Below are 20169 nucleotides of genomic sequence, written 5' to 3'. Positions count from 1 at the left end.
TTAAATAAAATGTTTAAAACACCAGAAACAAACAAAGGTCAATAATAAAAGAGAGGTTACTTACTGTAACCATGGTTCTTCAAGTGGTCATTCTGTGAATTCACACAAAAGGGTTAACCAAGCGCCAGCATTGGTCCTCTCGGAATATTCTCAAGCTGTAAGAGAAATGTAACAATTGTAGGGCTGCCTACACTGCGCAAGCTCCGCCCACCCGAGCCTTAGTTCCATTTATCCGCCACTGGTACCTGGACCTGAGGTAAACACAAACAGTGACAGATAGAGGGGAGGCCAGGCGGGACTGTGTGAATTTACAGAATGACCACTTGAAGAACCATGGTTACAGGTAAGTAACCTCTCTTTCTTCATCGTGGTCTTCTGTGAATGCACACAAAAGGGTGATTAGCAAGCTTACTCACCGGACGGTGGGATGTCACTGAAGTACCGACGTCAGTACAGCTCTCCCAAAACTCGTCTCTCGTCTGGCTCTGACATCAAGCCTGTAGTGAGTAATGAACGTTGACACATTAGACCACGTGGCAGCCCTACAGATCTCTGGAAGATCGACACCGCGCGCCAAGGCTGTAGAGGATGCAACAGCTCTGGTTGAATGAGCGCGCAGTCCGTCAGGTGGAGACTTATGTTGAAGTTCATATGCCAACGTGATAGTAGAGACAAGCCATCTGGAGAGTGTAGGATTCGCTGTAGGTAGACCCTTTTTGTGACCAGCGTAGCAAATGAAGAGCCTGGTAGAAGCCCTGAAATCCTTCGTTCTAGACACATAAAAGGCTAGAGCCCTCCTGACATCCAGTGTATGAAGCATGCATTCGATGTCAGTAGTAGGTTCAGGAAACAGGGTAGGCAAAGACAGAGGTTGACTGAGATGGAAATCTGACACAACTTTGGGTAGGAATGAAACGTCAGGGTACAACTGAACCTTGTCCTTGAAAAATTGTAAAAAGGGATTGTCAGAACGTAATGCAGCGAGTTCACTAACTCGTCTTGCTGACGTAACAGCTATTAAAAACAATGTCTTAAAAGATAACAACTTAAGGTCACATGTGGCCATAGGTTCAAAAGGAGGACGGGTAAGGGCCCGGAGAACTAACTGTAGAGGCCACTGCGGCAACGGCGGTTTCACAGGAGGCCGTAGGTTAGAAAGTCCCTTTAGGAAGGATTTAACCATAGGATGAGAAAAAAGTTTCGCCGAAGCAGAATTCCTGGGTTGGAATGATACTATGGCGGCCAGATAAACCTTGATTGTAGAAAGGGATAAGTGGAAGTCGAAGAGATAACGTAAGTACAATAACAACGTGGAAAGAGACACAGGGGACGACACAAGCCCCTTGTCTTCCATAAACTTAACAAACCCTTTCCATTTATGAGAGTAGAGCTTATTCGTGGATGGCTTTTTTGCATGGTCTAGCACCTCTTTGATCGGGGGTAGATCCTCCACGCTTTCAACTGCAATGTTTCTATGTCTGGATGAAGTACCGTCCCTGCATCCTGCGTCAAGAGGTCTGGAATCGGAGGTAACCTCTTGAACTCGATGGACATGCTTGTCAATGTTGGAAACCATGCTTGACGCGGCCAATAAGGGGCTATAAGGATCGCCGTCGCATTCAAATGTCGAAGCCTCACCAGAGTTCTCTGTATTAATGGCATGGGTGGGAAGGCGTAAAGGAGACCCCGATTCCAGTGAATCATAAAGGCGTCGCCTAGAGAGTTCTTGCCGATCCCGGCTCTGGACGCATAAGTTGTGCACTTGGCATTGTACTCCGAGGCGAAAAGATCTACAGAAGGAGTCCCCCAAAGGTAACAGAGGTGACGGAACACTCGCTGGTTGAGTTCCCATTCGTGCATCTGATATGGGAGGCGGCTGAGGCGATCTGCCAGTGTGTTGTTCGTCGTAGACACGTGTATGGCTACTGGGAAAATCTGATAGAGGTAACACCATTCCCAAAGGTGTATGGTGAGATACAGTAGAGACTGGGAGCGGGTCCCTCCCTGTTTGTTGATATAGTGCATGGTCGTGGTGTTGTCTGTTATTACTTGAACACCACGACCTTGTACCATAGGAAGGAACGCCCGTAATGCCTTGATGACCGCCAGCATCTCTAGGTGGTTGATATGAAGACTCAGTTCCCGAGGAGACCAGAGGCCATGTATTTTGTGGTGAACACAATGTGCACCCCAGCCTGTGGGGCTGGCATCTGTAGTCACTTGTATAGTTAATTGCAGTGGTTTGAAGGGTCTGCCAATTTGTAGGTGAGGAGGAAAAGTCCACCACTGTAAATGGCTGGCCAGTTCGGGAGTCACCCGGAGCCATTTATGTTGGCTGTCTGTCATGGGGTCGAATAGTGTTAGCAACCATGACTGCAGGGAGCGTAGCTTGAGCCGAGCATGAGCCAGCGTCGAGGTAGTTGACGCCATGAGGCCCAGCAGACGTTGAGCATGCTTTGCTGTAACACGCGCTCCTGGGTAGAACTTTCCTATGGCCCTCTGAATCTTTCTTATCCTTTCTTTGGGGAGGAAAATTCTTGCTTTGGTCGCATCTAGGCGGGCGCCTATGTAGTGTACCACTCTGGACGGTGAGAGGTGCGACTTTTTGTGATTGATGGTGAGGCCGAATTGTGGGAGCAGTCGCAGGACAAATTCTGTGTCCTTGATAGCTTGTTTCCTGGACGTTGACACTAGTAACCAATCGTCTATATAAGGGTAGATGTGAATACCCTTGAGCCTTAGGTACGCTGCTACAGGAGCCATGACTTTCGTGAAGGTTCTGGGGGCTGTCGAAAGTCCGAAGGGTAAGGCTAGGAATTGATAAATGGTGTCCTGGAAGAAGAACTGGAGGTACTTGCGATGTGATGGGTGGATCGTCACATGAAAGTAAGCATCTTTTAAGTCTATGACTGTGAACCAGTTGTTTTTCTTTAGCAGGTGGAGAATGGAGTCTAACGTGACCATGCGGAACCGCCGAGGACGAAGGTAAGTATTGAGAAGTCTTAGGTCTAAGATAGGTCTTATTCCGCCGTCTTTTTTCGACACGGCGAAGTATCTCGAGTAAAAACCGTTTTTTAAGTCTGCTGCTGGAACGGTGTGAATGGCCACCTTTCGCAGGAGTGAGAATACTTCCTCTTCGAGGGCCACGTTGTAAGAAGTACGGTTTACGTACCCTAAAGGTGGTAACTCGGTGAACTCTAAACGGTAACCATGTTTGATGATGTATAGAACCCACGTGTCGTTTGTAATAGCGCACCAGTTTGAAAGAAATGGAAAAAGTCTTGTATTGTTTGTGTATGGACAGTAACCTGGAGGCGAGTCAAAGATAACGCCTATTTTTCTTTGCAGGAGGTTTAAACGATTGTCTGCGCTGAGAACGCTGGGATTTGTAGCTGGGCGCAGAAGAAGAAGCCTGAGAGGATCTCTGATGAGGTAAGTTAGAGTACGGTCTAAATTGTTGTGATGACTGTTGGTATTGCACATAAGACCTACGCCACTGAAACTTTTGGAAGCGAGGTTGTGGTTGTATTGAATAGGATTTGGCCGTTTTCTTAGCTTTATGAAGCTCTTCAAGGTGAGAGTCAGTTTTCTCATTGAAGAGGCCAATAGCATCAAAGGAGAGACTTTCTACTTTATTTTTAACATCCTCCAGAATGTTAGCTGCCCGAAGCCAGGCATGCCTGCGCAAAGTTACAGCAGACATAAGAACTCTGGCGGAAGCCTCCGCCGCATGCCTAGTTGCTAGCCTTTGATACCTCGACACTGTCTGAGCCTCCTCATAGAAATTCAAGAAGGGTTGTCTAAATTCCTCATGAATTAGTTTGAGGCCAGGCAAGATTTTCATCCAAAGTTGCTTTTGGTAAGCACCGAGAGCAGTTTGGTAGTTAATAACGTTCAACAAGAAGGCGACAAGAGAGTAAATCTTCCTTCCAATGACTTCTAATTTCTTGCCCTCCTTATTTGTTGGTGTAACATGCGATTTACCAGTAGGTCTAGTGCAACTAGTTTCTACAACCAAAGAGTTTGGAATTGGATGTTTGAGGAGAAATTTAGTATCAGGCCCATGTACCCTGTAGAAGTTCTCGGTACGGCGAGGCAATGGAGGCGTATTAGCCGGTTGTTCCCAGCATTCCTTAATTATGTCCATGATCACCGGGACAAAATTTAAGCTAGGTGGCGGAGACTTCTCCTTTATGTCTCCAAAAATGAGATCCTCTGCAGGGAGTGCAGGTTGATCGAGTTCTAACTTTAGGGCTCTAGCCAGTCTTCCCAACATCTGAGAGTAGGATGAAAAGTCCTCTGATGGAGAAGAGCCGTTAGCATCACCGATATCAGACCCAACCACTTCTCCCTCAGGCAAGGGGGCAGGGACAGGTGGCACTGGTAAATCTTGGTCAGAATCAGAAGGACCGAGGAAGCCTCATCGGGGTCCGATGAAAAAACGTCTCTCTTATTTTTTCGGGGCGATTTTTTGACCCCGACAATGTGGGCCGACGTCGATGGCTGTACAGGAGGAGCAGTAACAGGGGGAGCTGTAGGCTGGACGGGCTCCGGTAACTGCGGCTGCGGTGGTGCAGGCGTCTTGGCACCGACCTCCCGACGTCGATGTCGGCGTCGACAATGCACCTCGGGAGAGCTCGAGAAAGATGAGATGTAGATATATTTAATCTTCCTGTGCTTCTTCCGACGCGGCTCTGTCGATGAAGACGTCAAAAAACTGGATCGGCGTCGACGTCAACGATGTTTACGAACCGAGTCGGAGTTGTTCGACGAGGAGGGGCTCCGTCGACGCCGGCGCTTGTCTCGGCGTCGGTTGGATGGGCTGCGCTTCCTCTTCGAGGAACGCTTCTTTCTCAGTGATTTCGACCTCGAAGGTGCAGACGAGGTTGAAGGAGCCGGAGATCCCCGCCCATGAGAGGATGGGCTGTTGGGGGCAGACGTCAAGCCCGTTGTAACACTAGCGAGTTGACTTGGCGTCGGAGAGGGTTCTCCGCGCCGCAAAGTCGGCTCTGCTTGTCGAGGAGGCAGAGAGGGTGCTGTCTCCGACAAGAAATCTCGATCCCGAGATGAGTCCTCTAAGATAGGCGATGGTAGAGACTGCGATATTGGAGGGAGCTGAGCAGTCGTATCTTTAGATTTTTCAGACGCCTTTGCTTTTTGTTTTACAGGCATCGAGGAGGAACTCGTTTTGGCTTTCGCCGATGATTTTTTTGAAGGGATCGTCTTTTTCTGCTGTACAGCCTTGGATGGTGCAGGCTGTGAAAAGACGCTCGCCTCAGACAGGAGAGCTGTCGATGGTGAGGCCATTTCGGAATCTGTCGGTTTAGTGGCTGTGAGGGTTGATTCCCACAGATGGAATTTAAGCTGCTGCTGCCTTGCTTTAAGTGCTGCTTTGGTAAAAGTTTTGCAATGGCAGCAAGACTTAGTCTGGTGGGCTTCACCCAGACAAAAAAGGCAGCAGTCGTGTGGATCTTGATAGGGAATCTTCCTATCGCAGTCCACACAACGGCTAAAGGGCCCAGAAGGCATAGGCTAGATTAATGGCCGTTGCGCTAAGGGAGAAAAGAGCGGGAAAATATAGAAGCCACTCTATTGAAGGGAAAACCGGATCGGATGGTCCAAAAAAAAAGCAGTCCGAGTCAAGGGGCACAGCAGTAGACAGAATCAAAGAACAGTCTGGGTCAAACCGTGGTAGTTTTGCACGAAATAGAAAAAGAATGGAGCTCGAAACGAGAGGTCCCAACCGCAACGCGGAAAAATGGAACTAAGGCTCGGGTGGGCGGAGCATGCGCAGTGTAGGCAGCCCTACAATTGTTACATTTCTCTTACAGCTCGAGAATATTCCGAGAGGACCAACACTGGCGCTTGGTTAACCCTTTTGTGTGCATTCACGGAAGACCACGATGAAGAACAATGATTTAGAAATTCAGAAAACACCTCATGCAGCCAAATTACTTATGTAGGAAATAAAGTGCAATTTAGTAATAATAGGAAATTGAGTTAATGGCATTTGGGAAAATCATGAGAGCCTCCCTTTTCACTATTGAGCTCTTTGAGGATATACTCAGTTTGTACACAGCAGAAGAATAATTTTGGCAAAAACCAAAATAGCATTAATCATAAAAGCAGCAGTGAAACATAACTGAAAAACTACAGGTACAAATAACTGTTTTCCCACAAATGGGGTAGACTTTGCCTAACATCCAAAAAGAAAGTTAAGATGGACTGAGGTGAACAGAACCCCTTCTTAATATCTAGAAGTAGAAAATGACATCTTTAGATAATTTCCTTTAAGACGGAAGTAGGCATTAACCAAGTCTGATTTAAAAACTCCATTCACACAGCCTGACTGACTGGCTGCTTGAGTGGGTTTTTTAATGGATTGTTGTACCTTACTGCTTTGAATGTGCTTTTGGTGTTGCTTTTGCTTAAAGTTTTATAAAGTGGTATTTGATCCTTTTTAGTATTTGTGTATTTATTGTTTTAACTTCCTATATTGACTTGTAATGATCTAAACTACCTTGGGTCTTTTTTAAGGAGAAGGTGGGATAAAAATATTTTAAATAAATAAATAGTCAAACTGGAATATTTAGTAGACCCCATTTCATATTCTTTTCACTTAGAGAGACAGATGATATAAAGGCTCTTCTTAGGCTGACACATACCAACTCACTATATTTTTCTGTGTATACGGCAATACTTTTGTCTAAAATCTTTAGACTTAAAATTTAGGGTCGTCTTATACACGGAAGTGAGCTGAGGAGAGAACCACGCAATTGCAAAACTGCCCATACCTTGCTGCTGCAAACAGGCTTGCTTCAATCACGAGGCTTAGTTTCCTACAATCACGAGCCTTAGCTTCCTCCTGTCATGAGCCTTATGTAACTGACATCAGCTGATGTTCAATAAACAAATTGAAACACATCTTGTTGGAGGTGGAGCATGTAGGCAGTACTCAGATGCAACAGGGTAATGTCGGAGCATTCTGAGTCCAGAGGCTGAATAAAGTGATATACAGTGGTGCCTCACTTAACAGGCACCCCGTTTAACGTCAAAATCGCACGGCGACGAAGATTTTGCAATTGCTTTTGCGATTGCATTGTGATGTTTTAAATAGGGAAAAATCACTTTGCGATAATCGGTACTGTTTTGCTTACCGATCATCGCATAGCGATGATTTTTTAACAGCTGATCGACGGTTCCAAAATGGCCGCCGGGTAAAAAAATGGCTGCCTGCTATTTTCTGGGACGGATTCCTCGCTTACCAGGCAGCGAAAATGGCCGCCGTATGGAGGATTTTCGCTTTAAGATGAGTTTTAAGCCCATAGGAATGCATTGAAGGGGTTTCAATGCATTCCTATGGGCTTTTTTATATCGCATAACGACGAAATCGCTTTGCAGCGATTTTTGCTGCACGGATTATCGTCACTATGCGAGGCACCACTGTACTCAAAGCTAAGTGTGAGGCATAATATGGTATGCATAATATGGTACTGGTATGTAAATATTACCTAATTACTAAATAAAAATGCATTATGTTTTAAGTTTAAAACATTTATTTCTTAATTTGGGGTTAGAAAAGTGTGTGGGGGGGTCTTATACATGAGGCATGTTATATATGGCAAAATATAGTAACATTTTGACAACCTGAGGACAATGGCAGGCTCAGAGATTACATACTTGCTTCAGCTGTAAACCCAACAACTTCTTCACTCCAGTCACTCCAATATCCTTCATATTCGTTACCCCTGTATTCTATTTGAGCAAAATTAATTGCACAACGTAACTGAAACACATATTTTGTATATGGCTTGAGTTCCTGGATAGTGAAGGAAGTTCTCTGTGAATCTGTGTCTTCAGGGGGAACCTGTGAAAATGAAACAGGACTTTGAAGAGTGCTATTAATAAAGGAACAAGACACAGAACAGACAGAAATGTCTAAAATTTTGGATCAGCTTATTAGTACAAATTCCCCCTTGTAGAACATTTGTTTTACTAACATTCCTAATTTTTCACTTTCTTTAGCTATATGAGTTTCCTAACACTTAGCTACAACATCAAGACATGTGCAAACATATACTTACAACCTTATTTGAGAATTCCCTCTTCGTGTTTTTTTAAACAAAGCACTTGAAAACATAAAAAGGTATAACCCCTTTTAGCTTTACTTTCTAAGGACAGAAGATACAATTCAATCCTAAGGATATTTACTCAAACATCTCATTGTTTGCACTGAGGCACACTATTAGTAAAATATGCAGAACTGTTGAAATATTTCATTTTGCAGTATTATTGAAGGACTAATATAGTAAATACAGGTATTAACTTTGAAGATGCCTCTCACTGGCTAGCTGAATAGCTCAGAGAGTTGGAGCATGGACGTTGGGAGTTTGATTCCTCAGTGTGTTTTCCAGGGAGATTAGCCAGTCTGTATGGCGTTGGACAAGCTGGAGGATGCCAGATGTCCCCCTGATAAGAGGCTGGTAAGCCACCTCTATTTTGTATCTCAAAAGCCTTGAGAAGTGTTGCATTAAGCTAGAATTAAGTGGATGGCACACAGTTTTAAAAATGGTTGTTGCTGTTACTATTCTTAATATTAATACTCTTCCTCTCACTTCAGGTTCAAAATATGTTTCATAATATATATGTCACACAGCGGATTCTTTTACATATTACATCTGATACAGATTTTAGTCACAAAATGTTTCCCAAATACAGTGGTGCCTCACAAGACGAATGCAATTCGTTCCATGAGAATTGCTGTCTCGTGAAAAAATCATCTTGATGGATGAAATGTATTCGTCTTGCGAGGCATCAGTCTCGGGGGAAAAAAAGTCTTGCGAAGCATGGCCATAGAAGAAACCGTCTTGCGAGGCACCATAGTGATCGCAAAAACAATAGTCTTGCAGGTTTTTTGTCCCGCGAGGCATTCGTCTTGCGAGGCACCACTGTATTCCATTAAACACACAAAGAAGATATCGAAAAGTGTCACTGGTATACCTTCTGAGATGTAAGAAAAATCCCCCCCCCCCATTTTGAGTGGCTATTTAGACCACAATCCTGGACAGAGTATGTCTGTAAATGAAGCTGTGTGCTGATACAGTATTTACTCCTTGGACATTTCATAAACAAGTAAGCAGAGAGGATCACATATGCCCCTGATGGACTGCTAAAAGCACTGGAAGGCCACTTCTGTTTTTAAAAATTGAAATAAAAGTTTTGGCTGCCATGTAAGGAACTCTTTGAAACTTATCTACCAGTATCTCATCAAAGGGGAGATGGTATAACACTGTCCTGTCTGACCTCAGAGACAGAAACATACAAATTTTCCTTATGCTGAATCAGCTCATCTATCCATTTAAGTAGTATATTTCATGCATGTTTCTTTCCCAGCCCCACGTGAGACTCACTGCATGCTAAGGATATCCTTTAATACTGAGCTACTGACCACCATGTTCATTTCTTTCTTTCCTTTTTCTGTACTACTACCATACCATCCTGTTCCCAAATTTGTAAAAACTGATAGAAACAGCAACTTTTTAAAAGTTTAGAGAAAAGAACTGTAGATCACAGGAGTGAATTCAAAGTCCAATGTCTCACTACTTAGATTTTACATTGACCTCCCCCCGGATTCAGCACCATGTTAACTAACTAGTATTAACTTACAGATACTGACCACTTTGAAATTATTCAAGAAGGCTCTACAACAGAGGGCCCTGAAATGTGACTCCTATTCTCCTAGCAAACATCTTCAAATTTAGGGACACAGTCCAGCAATATCTAAAGGTCATACCTTGTCCATCCTTGCCTACAAGCTCCTAAGCAGTTTATTGTCTTTGTGAGTGATTTTCAAATATCATAGTAATATTTCCAGTTTCTGCATCATATTTCATAACAAGGATTTTTCCATTTGTATTTTACTGATATTTTCTTCAAATTTTTAATGGAACACACGTCTTTCCCTTATTTAAATCAACATCATTCCAGTATATAAGGTGTAAACATTCCTACTTTTAAGACACAGCAGCAATATAACCGGGCCCGCCCCCCATAGAATAGAATATTGTGTACAAATATCTACCTCAGTCCAACTTGTGCTGTCAACAGTCTTATATCGAATTTTGTATTTCAGAACCAGTGGTTGCTTATCAAGTCTGTTGATCCATGTTAATTTCAGGACTGTAGGTAATTCTCCTGAGTTCACAGATAGATTACTTGGAGGTAGAGGTTTTACTAAGAAAAGAAGAAAAGTATGCAATAAACCTGATGTCCTTCTATTGTTCAACAACACTGGCTTCAAGCAATGTTCTAGGCATACAAAACTGATGTTCACCTTCCAAAATGGGTTTAATTGGCATAAAGAGGCTTTTTTCTGGAATGGTTGTACAATAACTGAATCACAGCAAGCCTAAATGTGGGGATTATAAACAGACGTTCTGGTAAATCAGATATCATCTGCAGGGATAATTTTTCTCTCTCCTTGGTTTTAAGAAAGATACCATTAAATTATTCTAAGTTTACATTTAACTGTTCTGAGAAAACTATGTGGTAAGAAACTTTCCAAATGTGAAAAACACAACATACATTGACTATCCACCTTTCAAGATAATAGGCAAATAAATGCAGTTATATTTATAGGTTACCTTTCAACAGAGGAGAAACATAGAACCAAGAGTCTTTTTGTAATGTAAAAGCTAACATGCTTTACTGATAAAAAGCTTTTGTGGACTGCAGGCAATATCTAAGAGTAATGGCACTGAAAGCTGGAAAAGGGTCTCTCAATATGTTTATTTCCAAGCAGGTGCTAATCTATTAATCACCCAAATGTCCAGAATGACGTGGAAGCCAGTTATTTCAACACTGAGAAGATGTAACCAATACATATAGTTCATTTCAATAACCTAGCTATAGCACTTTCAGCCAGTGTGAGTTTACAGAATGCCTTTGAAAAATATCCTCACACATAATGGCCCAAATTCTGTTGCTACACTGGACTATATCCACTGAATCAGTGCAGATTTGGCGATTCAACTGCTCCACTAATTCAAACAGGCCTACTCTAAGCAACATTATTTTGTTCATATACAATAATGACTGAAATCCTATTAAGGCAATTTTATGCTATGTATCTAAGAAAATGTCATCAGACAGTGACAGCAATATTTAATTAAATGCAACTGAAAACGTCCTATTCCCCCCTTCTTCTTATTTTCAGGTTCTGAGGCTCCCCAGGGCTGATCTACTGGTGACTCAGTGGTCACTTCTGACTATTAAAGGCTTCCTCCACCTCCCATGGCTCCCAAAGGCTTCCCCCAGGGCAAAAGGGAGCCTAAGGAGCCTCAGCACCTGAAGGTGTGGGTTAGGAAACTTTTAATTTAATTATATTAAATACTACCATCATGGGGTAATGACATGATCCCAGTTGCATGGCGTAAAATTATGCCAGTAAGATTTCAGCCACCACATTATAGCAATCCAACCTGAATATTAACAGGGCATTAACAGTGGGCCATATTGGGTCTGTCAAGGGTTACCAATCAGACAGTAACATAAGTTAATACTGTAGAAGGCGTAGCTTGCTACTCTGACATCTAATATAAGGGTTAGATCAAATAGCATGTATTAACTCTACACACAACTTTTAGGGCAAGGAGAACCACATCCCTTTCAAGAAAAGGATGAACAGGGATTCATTGAACCACATACATTCCAGTACTCCACTGGTCATGATGACTACTCTTTCAGTGGTCTGTATCACAAATCTGCAAGCTAATCCTGGCTGTTCTGACAATACTTGCCAAATAACCTTACACACTGTCATTAATCTTACTCCAACTCTGCAGAAACAAAGATGGATAAAAGGAAAGATAAAGACAGGCAATGAATGTGATGACCTGAGCAGAAATGGCATTCACTGTGTGTTAATGCCAACCAGCTGCGGCAGAAAGTTGTTTGACAGGAATATGGTGCAAAGGTAGTAACAATAAACAATTGCACTGCTGTTCAAAATCTGCAGTAGAATTGCAAAGAGATACCCTAGAGCAGTGATGGCGAACATCTGGCACGCGTGCCGTAGAGCCCTCTCTGTGGGCACGCGGGCCATAAGTCAATGGATTGATGTCCCTGGCAGCCCAACCTGAGGAGGAGGCTTCAGCCGCAGTGCTAATGACCTGACAGGCCATGGGCCAGGTTCTGGAGCAGCTGGTGCTGGCGGCAGTGGCCTGGCCAAGCTATAGGCAGTGGCGGGGTTGGGCATGACTGGAGGCGGATCCGGAGTGGGGTCTGGAGGCACCTCCGTGCCCGGGATTCCCCCTTCCACCGCCACTTCCACTTCCGCCACCACTGCCACCCACTGGGTTGTGTTTTTTTCTTTTTCTTTTTTCCTTTTTGAGCACTCAGGTTCAGAAAAGGTTCGCTATCACTGCCCTAGAGAAACACTAGAAAGGACAGGTGAATGAAATCTACTCATATCAGCCAATTACCTGCCATAAGAAGTAAGCCACCCACTTTGTAGGCAACAGTAGTTCACAATTGTCTCAATACAGCCACTGCTTATGTAAATAAAATTAAATTCCAAATTCCATATCAATTGGTGTTACATAGCAGCACAGTGCCTCAGAGGGGGCAACTGAAGTTATTAAAAGTGGTCATCTGAAGTAGGTCAGACACATATCCATTTTGGCTCTAGAGATACAACTCAAGATGCTTGCTTCAGCAATGCTTAACAGCAAGATGCTGGATGTTTGAGAAAATGAACAGGATTGTTCAGTCCCTGCTTAGTTCCCCTTGTTAATCTGGATAACTGTTAATTTAACTTTAATTTTTATAGATTACACTAGTTTGGTTTTATAGATTGCATTAAGATGGGGCCATGACTAACACCTGTGTGCAACACCAAGTAATCTACCAACAGTATGATGGTGACCCATCAATCCATCTTTGCATCTTTCCGCACCACAGAAACTTAACATGAGGTAATGGTGACACATTAGGACTTTTGTTGGCATGTGCACAGTCAGTCTGAAGTGGTTCTCTTCATTCTGAGTAAAGATGAATTCATTTTCTCTTTTGTACCTTCGCCATACTACCCCACAAGATTCCACTTGCTATTTTTTTTCTTATTCTGCAGCATCAATAGTTTCCCAAAAAAGTTTACAGGTGTTAAATGCAAAAATATTTATTGGAATAATTTCCTCATCTTGTTCCAGAACTGATTAACTAAAAAGATAGTTACCACGATATAGCGGATCAAAACCAATGTGGTCAGATTCGACTTCCCCAAGTTCATTCTTGGCTTCCACCCATACCTCCAGATAGACAAAAAAGACAACAGTAGAACTGTTGCAAACATTTTTAGTTTTCTGAGGTATACAGTGATGTAAAGTTCCGTCAGGCCTGTAGTTGAAGAAAGAACGCAAAATTAAATGTAACAAAAAGAATGTAATGTATAGATCCTAGTATTTCACAAACATACAATTGCCTGTGCACAGTTTTCCTAGGTATATTTAATCAGTTGTGAGTCCCACAAAACTCAGTGTGACTTATTCTCTAATAATTGTACTCAGGACTGCAGATTTACTCCTACAGCATTGCATTAAGTAATTGCTTTCTTTGAAACAGTCCTTTTCTATAAGGAAACTTAAATAGAATATTTTAGGGTAGGTGGGGCATCTTCAAGGTAAAGAGTAGACATATCCAGGCTTAGCTCCTGGGACATACCAATCCCTACCCAGCTAAGATGTCTTTCAGGAAAGGAAGATGTTGAGCAAGCGGTGGCAGCCACTGCAGCCATATGAGGGTGAGAGTTAAGAATTCTTTAGTCCCACAGTACTACATTCTGCATTTGCAGAGAATGTTTGTTGATCATATGAGCTAAAAGAAAGTATGATGTAAATTAATAAATAAAGTGTAAAATGTATTTACCATTTAGACTTTAAAGAATAATTGGTGTTCAGGAATGTATCTCTTCCAAGTTCCCAGGTACATGTCTGAATAAATCTGTTTGGTTGTGTCTGAATCACAATGCAACTTAGATTCTTTGGCTTCTCTGGAGGAACTGCATGAAACACAGAACAAATGTTAATCCAGCAGCATGTTTGCATTTTGAGCCAAGAACATGAACAAATACTGCTCCTAAATGTTTAAAAGGTAAGCCCACACTTTATTTTTGTAATCCAACCATTCCAGAAGATCCAAGAATAGTGAGATACATCCAAAGGCCTGTGCCAGTAAAAGGGTATTTATACAAAGGCTTACTTCCCTCCCTGCTTTTTCTATCAACTCAAAAGTCTCTATATAGGCTTCAGGAATCTCGTACATAGCTTGGCCGGTGGTGCAGGGTGCTGCAAACCATTTATCCCTTTCAACACAGCCTGACATGCACACTTCATGCTATTCTGGTAGAACCCAAAGTCTCTAGAGAGAAGATGGAAGCACAGAAAAGGGAAGATCCTTTCATGAATCGTTGTACATTAGAGTAGATTCTTGTATAAACACGTTTTACACCAACACAAATTTTGTATACAACCTAGAATATTAAAATTCTAGGTTGTATAATTTATCTAGTCCAAGGAAAGCTCCAATATTAAAATATTGGAGCTTTCCTTGGACTAGATAAATTATACTTAATGTTATGAATGTTAGCTGAGGAAATATTCATGAACATGAAAATTTTTGTTTAATATCTGTTTTGGGGGGAGATGCAAAATCAGAATTTACACTGGAGCCAGGAATCACCAAAAAACCCTATCTATCTATCTATCTATCTATCTATCTATCTATCTATCTATCTATCTATCTATCTATCTATCTATCTATCTATCTATCTATCTATCTATCTATCTATCTATCTATCTATCTATCTATCTAAACAAAACATTTTTACCCTGTACTTCTCCTTAAAAAAGACCCAAGACAGCTTATATCATTAAAAGACAATATTTAAAAGCTAAAAGAAGTATGTATACAAATATTTTAAAAGAATTAAACAAATACCACACCAAAATGGTAAACAAAATCGGTACCAAAAACATGTTCAAAGCAACAATATTAAATGTTTCATATTGACTATGGCAGTAATTTCCTGGCAAATAATTTTAAATATATTTAAGGGAAGATACACGGCCAGATCTCTATCCCACTCATTAATTCTCTTAATGTTTTGGGGTGATTATTGGCATTAGCTTTCCTCCCTACAAAACAGGGCTGCCAGTGGCTCAACCAAGTTTGTGCTGCCACAATGACAATCATTTACTGGTGTCAAGGCACACTGAACTAACAGGGCTTAATCAAGACATTTTGTTTTCTGAGGGGAGGAACAAGATAACCATCTTGATGGCATCCCTTTCTATACTATGTTTTTTTAAAATGAGCTTGATTGGCAATTGAATCTTTCTGCTACATCCTACCTAATGGTAGGGCTGGCCCCACAAATTGACATGGTGCCATCTTAGGTTGCACCATTAACCAATGGTAAATGACCAGGTGGACAGTGTAATGTTAAAAAGAGAGAGAGGCAAAGCATATGCTGGGATGGGTGAAGATAGCTACTTCTCTTGTCTTTAAGTTTAAATCTGTGTGATATTTTTCACTGGGATTTGTCATGTAATAAAATCAAAATCATGGAGAAGAACACATAGACATAAGTAGGCTTAGCCAGGATGGAATGGCTTTCAGTCTCACAGTCCTAAACCAGGATTCTACCCTGGAGATGGTTAGAATGCCCCCACCCCATTTCTAAAAACATTGGGGATACTAGGATTGATGCCTGCAAGAGGATCTGTACTCTGTAGAAGCCAGACTTTGTTACTCACCATTTAGGGGGAAACACCCTTCGTTTATGCTCAAAAATACCTTGTCCTGTATAATTCCATGCTCTTTAACATAATGCTGTGCTGAAATTCTGATGTACCAAGGCTAGGTGAAGGTTCAGGATTATCAGTGCCAGAATATAGCCTTTGTGAGGGAAAAATATACACCTAGTTCTCATTTGTTTGTTTCCCCCTCCCAGAGATCACTATTCCACAGATCATTCAGAGGCATTTCAAGCGCAGCATGGAATATAGTATTTGCAAACTGTGTAAATGAAACCATTACCTTTCTGGCAAGTAGACAGCCTTTAGTGTATCAAGAATGCTGATAAAAAATTTAAAGACATTCAAGCCAAACAATCTGCTTAAATATGGCAGCCTAAGAATATGTGGTATATATCATCACCTCTTATGCTTTGGGTATAAACATCTGTCTTGCTATGTATAAACAACATCTGTCTTGCTATATGAAAAGTATTGTATGAACCTATATTGTAAATTTCTACAAGTTCATATTCCAATTTTCTGAGGAGCCAAGAAGCCAACAGGTTTGAAAGGTTTTCTCAGAGCTTAAATTCCTTGGAATGAGGTTACTGAACACTGGGTGGCATTTTATGATAAATTAATTATTTATGAGAGGTCAAAAAGTTAATTTTAAACAAGTTTTTAAAACAACTCAGAGGCTCTTGTGGCAGGAAATACAACAGAAGAGAGAATTCAGAGAATCTTCTGCCCAGAAATAAGCTGGACTCTGAGACCCTGCAAATGGCTAAGCTGGTTCACTGGCTCATGGACACAGAGGACACATCCCTAACGCCAGCTGATGACACAAAAATGCTAGACAGAACTCATGAACAACAGACATTCTTGCCATCTGGGGATGACCATTTACTTCCGGGTGACCTGTTTGAGGCTGGGGTGAACCAGTGCTTGCAGTCCCGCATCCCAAATGTGCCAGGGAGGAACCTTATACCTCATAGGATTCATCATATCTTGAAAATGGACTGTAAAGGTCTCAAGAGCCACATGGCTTGTGTTAAGCTCATCTCCAGATAGGCCCTATGGAACTCCTTAATGAGAGTTTCATCAATGAAACTTCCTTCTTGTCACAAGGAGGCACCGTGTGCAAACCTGATCCAAGCAATGAGAGGAAACATTCTGATGAGGTAAGGTGGCAATATCTACCCAAAGCAAGGTAACACAGTAGAATGTGCTCACTGAAAAGAATGGGACCTTATTCACTAACATAAGTTACGTTCGTCAGCTCTAGTTGGGGGACTAAAACTGGATTTAGCCCAATGTTTTGTTCACATTTTGAATCTGACATCTTTGTTACTATGTCAGCTGCAAACAAAATGATAGAGCTTTCACAACCTACTTTTGCTTTTTTTCCTGTTCAGCAATTCTTGCAGATATATGGAAGAAAATTCCATTACACGTGTACATCAAAATAACCTTCACTATATCCTTGATAGCAGGACTACCGAGTATACTAATCACAGAGGTAAGCATGTTTAAGCTCCTTAATCTTAGAGTATTAAACTGTCATATTTCAGTGTACTAAATTATTGCTAGTTAGACAGTTACAGTTCAAATGCTTAATAGGATTTAACTTGTTTGTAACTTTTATGTCCTATTTATGGCATTGGGTCCCCTCTGGGTAGGGTTAACATTGGAATTAGCCCAGTGTCAGAATCTGAGTGGTACAGAACTCACTACTTCCACTTTTATTATTTATTTATTTAAACAGTGGTCTTAGCTGGCTAGATAGGCGGGATATAAATAAAATAAATAAAATAAAATAAATAAAATAAATAAAATATTTTACCCTGACTTTCTCCTTGAAAGAAACCCAAGGCAGCTTACAACATTGAAAGGCAAACAAACAAACAAACTTGCTTGTAAAGATACAAAGGTTGAAATCATACTATGGGCCAAATCAGATAACTTGCTGACTTTGTAAATAGAAGTTAATAAAATACTGTCTCTCAAGTGATGGATTTCTTTTAAAGCCCATGTTTATTTCCTTTTTAATCAATTATATAAACAAAAACCAGCTAATTTTCAACATGTAGAGGAGGAAAAATTGTACATGAAACCCCAACGTTGACCCACAACCACAAGCCAATGGATTTCTCACTGTTGTCACACCTATGGCTTATCAAGTACACGTTTACTTTTCTTGATGCATTAGGTTTAAACTCTGCAGGTGAAATGCCATTTCTCTTTAACTTGTTCTCTCTGAGCTATCTGAAATACTTCTACATCTGATATACTACTTATGGTTTCTCTTTGTTTCATATTTAATATATCTGACAAAATATTTGTCTGTAATTCTTAGTTATTTTCTTTTTTCATTCAAATATTCTAACAAAGCATAAAAACAGTATCCAGAATACTGTAAAAATGAAATCTATAAAGGAGACAAGAAATGAAACATATTATTCTGCAATACACTGTATGTTCAATGTAGAATTTCTAGAATCCCCCCCACAGACAGAAAAGGGAAGACAGAACTACTTACAGCCCAACTGAATCTCAATTCCATAGATATTCTGCTCAATGGTCCCAGCTACCAAGACATTGCAAGTCAAAGGAGAAGGCAACATGGAAATGTCGTTAAATGTTACACTAGAAACAGTCTGGTTTATTACATGATATTGTTCTTTAGGGACAAGCACATTTTTGGTTTTCCAAATAATTTGATTAGCATGAATCTTGACATTCGATGAACAATGGTCATTGAGAATGCAGAATGCTGTAAAATTGGAGCCAAAGGGAAGTACCACTGGAGCCTCTGGGAGGATATAGCCACACATTTTTACAAGTCCATCTGAAACTGAGAGAGAGCATTAGATTTGTTTTACTGTTCTTTTAATTACTATTCTCATAAGTAAATTAAAGCTAAATAAAAACAAAAGGCAATTGCCACCTAAAAAGAACATTAGAAAAGAAAACTGTTGATCCCTTTGTGTGAGAAACAGGTTTAAATCCTAAAGTAAATGAATGGAAAGCAAGTTCAGGAGAAAAAAGTTGTCTATCTCCTTCTCCCCACTGCAGCCACCGGTGCCCGTGAAAAGCCTTGTTCAGGAGGATGGAGAACTACTACATGGGATATGGCGAAGAGGCTGTTTCAGGAGTAAGGAATCACTCATACTGAGCAGATGTCTTTGATAATTCTTTTTTAAAAACTTTATTTTAAAAATGCATTTTCAATTCATTTACACCCTACATATTCACATTATACATATGAGCTTTTGTGCAGAGGTCTGAAGAAGTGAACCTGTCCATGAAAACTCACATGAATGTATAGCAGTTAGTCTTTAAGGTACTGTTGCATACCCCCAGTGACCTGTGTGTTTTGCCTCTCCCACAAGTTCACCTTTGGACACAACTGGTTCTTTTCCCTTTTATTCGCTGCCACCAGAGGATATTATCCTCACTACAGTGGTGCCTCGCATAACGAGCACCCCATTTAACGACGAATCCGCATAGCGATGCGGATTTTGCGATCGCAAAAGTGATCGCATTGCGATGTTTAAATAGGGAAAACATCACATTGCGATGATTGGTAAGCGTTTCGCTTACCGATCTTCGCATTGCGATGTTTTAAAACAGCTGATTGGTGGTTCCAAAATGGCCGCCGGAAGAAAAAATGGCTGCCCGCAGCGTTTTCGCGCAGTTTCCTCGCTTACTGAGGCGGCGAAAATGACGGCCATATGGAGGATTTCCGCATAGCGGTGAGTTTTCCTCCCACAGGAAAGCATTAAACAGGGTTTAATGCGTTCCTATGGGGTTTTTTGCCCCGTATAGCGACGTTTCCGGATAGCGACGATTTATCCGGAACGGATTAACGATGCTATGGGGGGCACCACTGTATAGCAATTTGCTGCCAAACAAAACCAGGTTTATTTCAGGATAAATAAGTGAATCACAGAAGGAAAATCATGGGTGTTCTATTATCATTCATTCATTAAATGTGTATTTGATTACTTGTAAGATTGCTTGTATTCATTTACTTTAATCACGTTCTCAATATATGCTGCATGTCTATGTGCTTCTAATTCCTTTTAACTCTTTAATAATCTCTAACACACCAACTGTCTAATATCTTGTCTAACCACTTCTCAGTCTTCTCTCTGTCTAAACACTTCACCATCTTTTCCCTAACTCTCTCCCTGTCTCCCTCTAACTGCCTCTCTGGTACTCCCAGTTCCCTTTACTCCGCCCCTCCTGTCCTGTCATAGGCTCCTGCACTAGAGCTCTAAAATGACTGAATGGAGTGACATGTGGGCTATCCGCCACAGGTGCCATAATGTTTTTGTCAAGCGGTGAAGTTAAGGGTATGGGATATTGAACT

At 41.4% G+C, this 20169-nt stretch overlaps 1 protein-coding gene across 9 annotated transcripts in view; it reads right to left on the bottom strand.

The window, feature by feature from the left end:
• IL6ST (interleukin 6 cytokine family signal transducer) overlaps window positions 1-20169 on the bottom strand; it is a 54272-nt gene that overhangs the window by 19792 nt on the left and 14311 nt on the right. For 5 of the 9 annotated variants that reach the window (XM_020805536.3, XM_072992746.2, XM_020805533.3 and 2 more), the window contains 5 exons: window positions 18334-18648; window positions 13924-14056; window positions 13235-13395; window positions 10082-10233; window positions 7681-7867 (listed from right to left, as the gene is read on the bottom strand). In XM_020805536.3, the coding sequence (XP_020661195.3) occupies window positions 7681-7867; window positions 10082-10233; window positions 13235-13395; window positions 13924-14056; window positions 18334-18648 (948 nt within the window). The remainder of the gene's footprint in view (window positions 1-7680; window positions 7868-10081; window positions 10234-13234; window positions 13396-13923; window positions 14057-18333; window positions 18649-20169) is intronic. The other 4 variants (XM_072992748.2, XM_020805534.3, XM_072992744.2 and 1 more) reach the window with 1 other exon arrangement.

Source organism: Pogona vitticeps, chromosome 2 (assembly GCF_051106095.1).
Source record: "Pogona vitticeps strain Pit_001003342236 chromosome 2, PviZW2.1, whole genome shotgun sequence".
Classification (NCBI taxonomy): Eukaryota; Metazoa; Chordata; class Lepidosauria; order Squamata; family Agamidae; genus Pogona; species Pogona vitticeps.
This window is presented reverse-complemented; position numbering and strand designations above follow the sequence as displayed.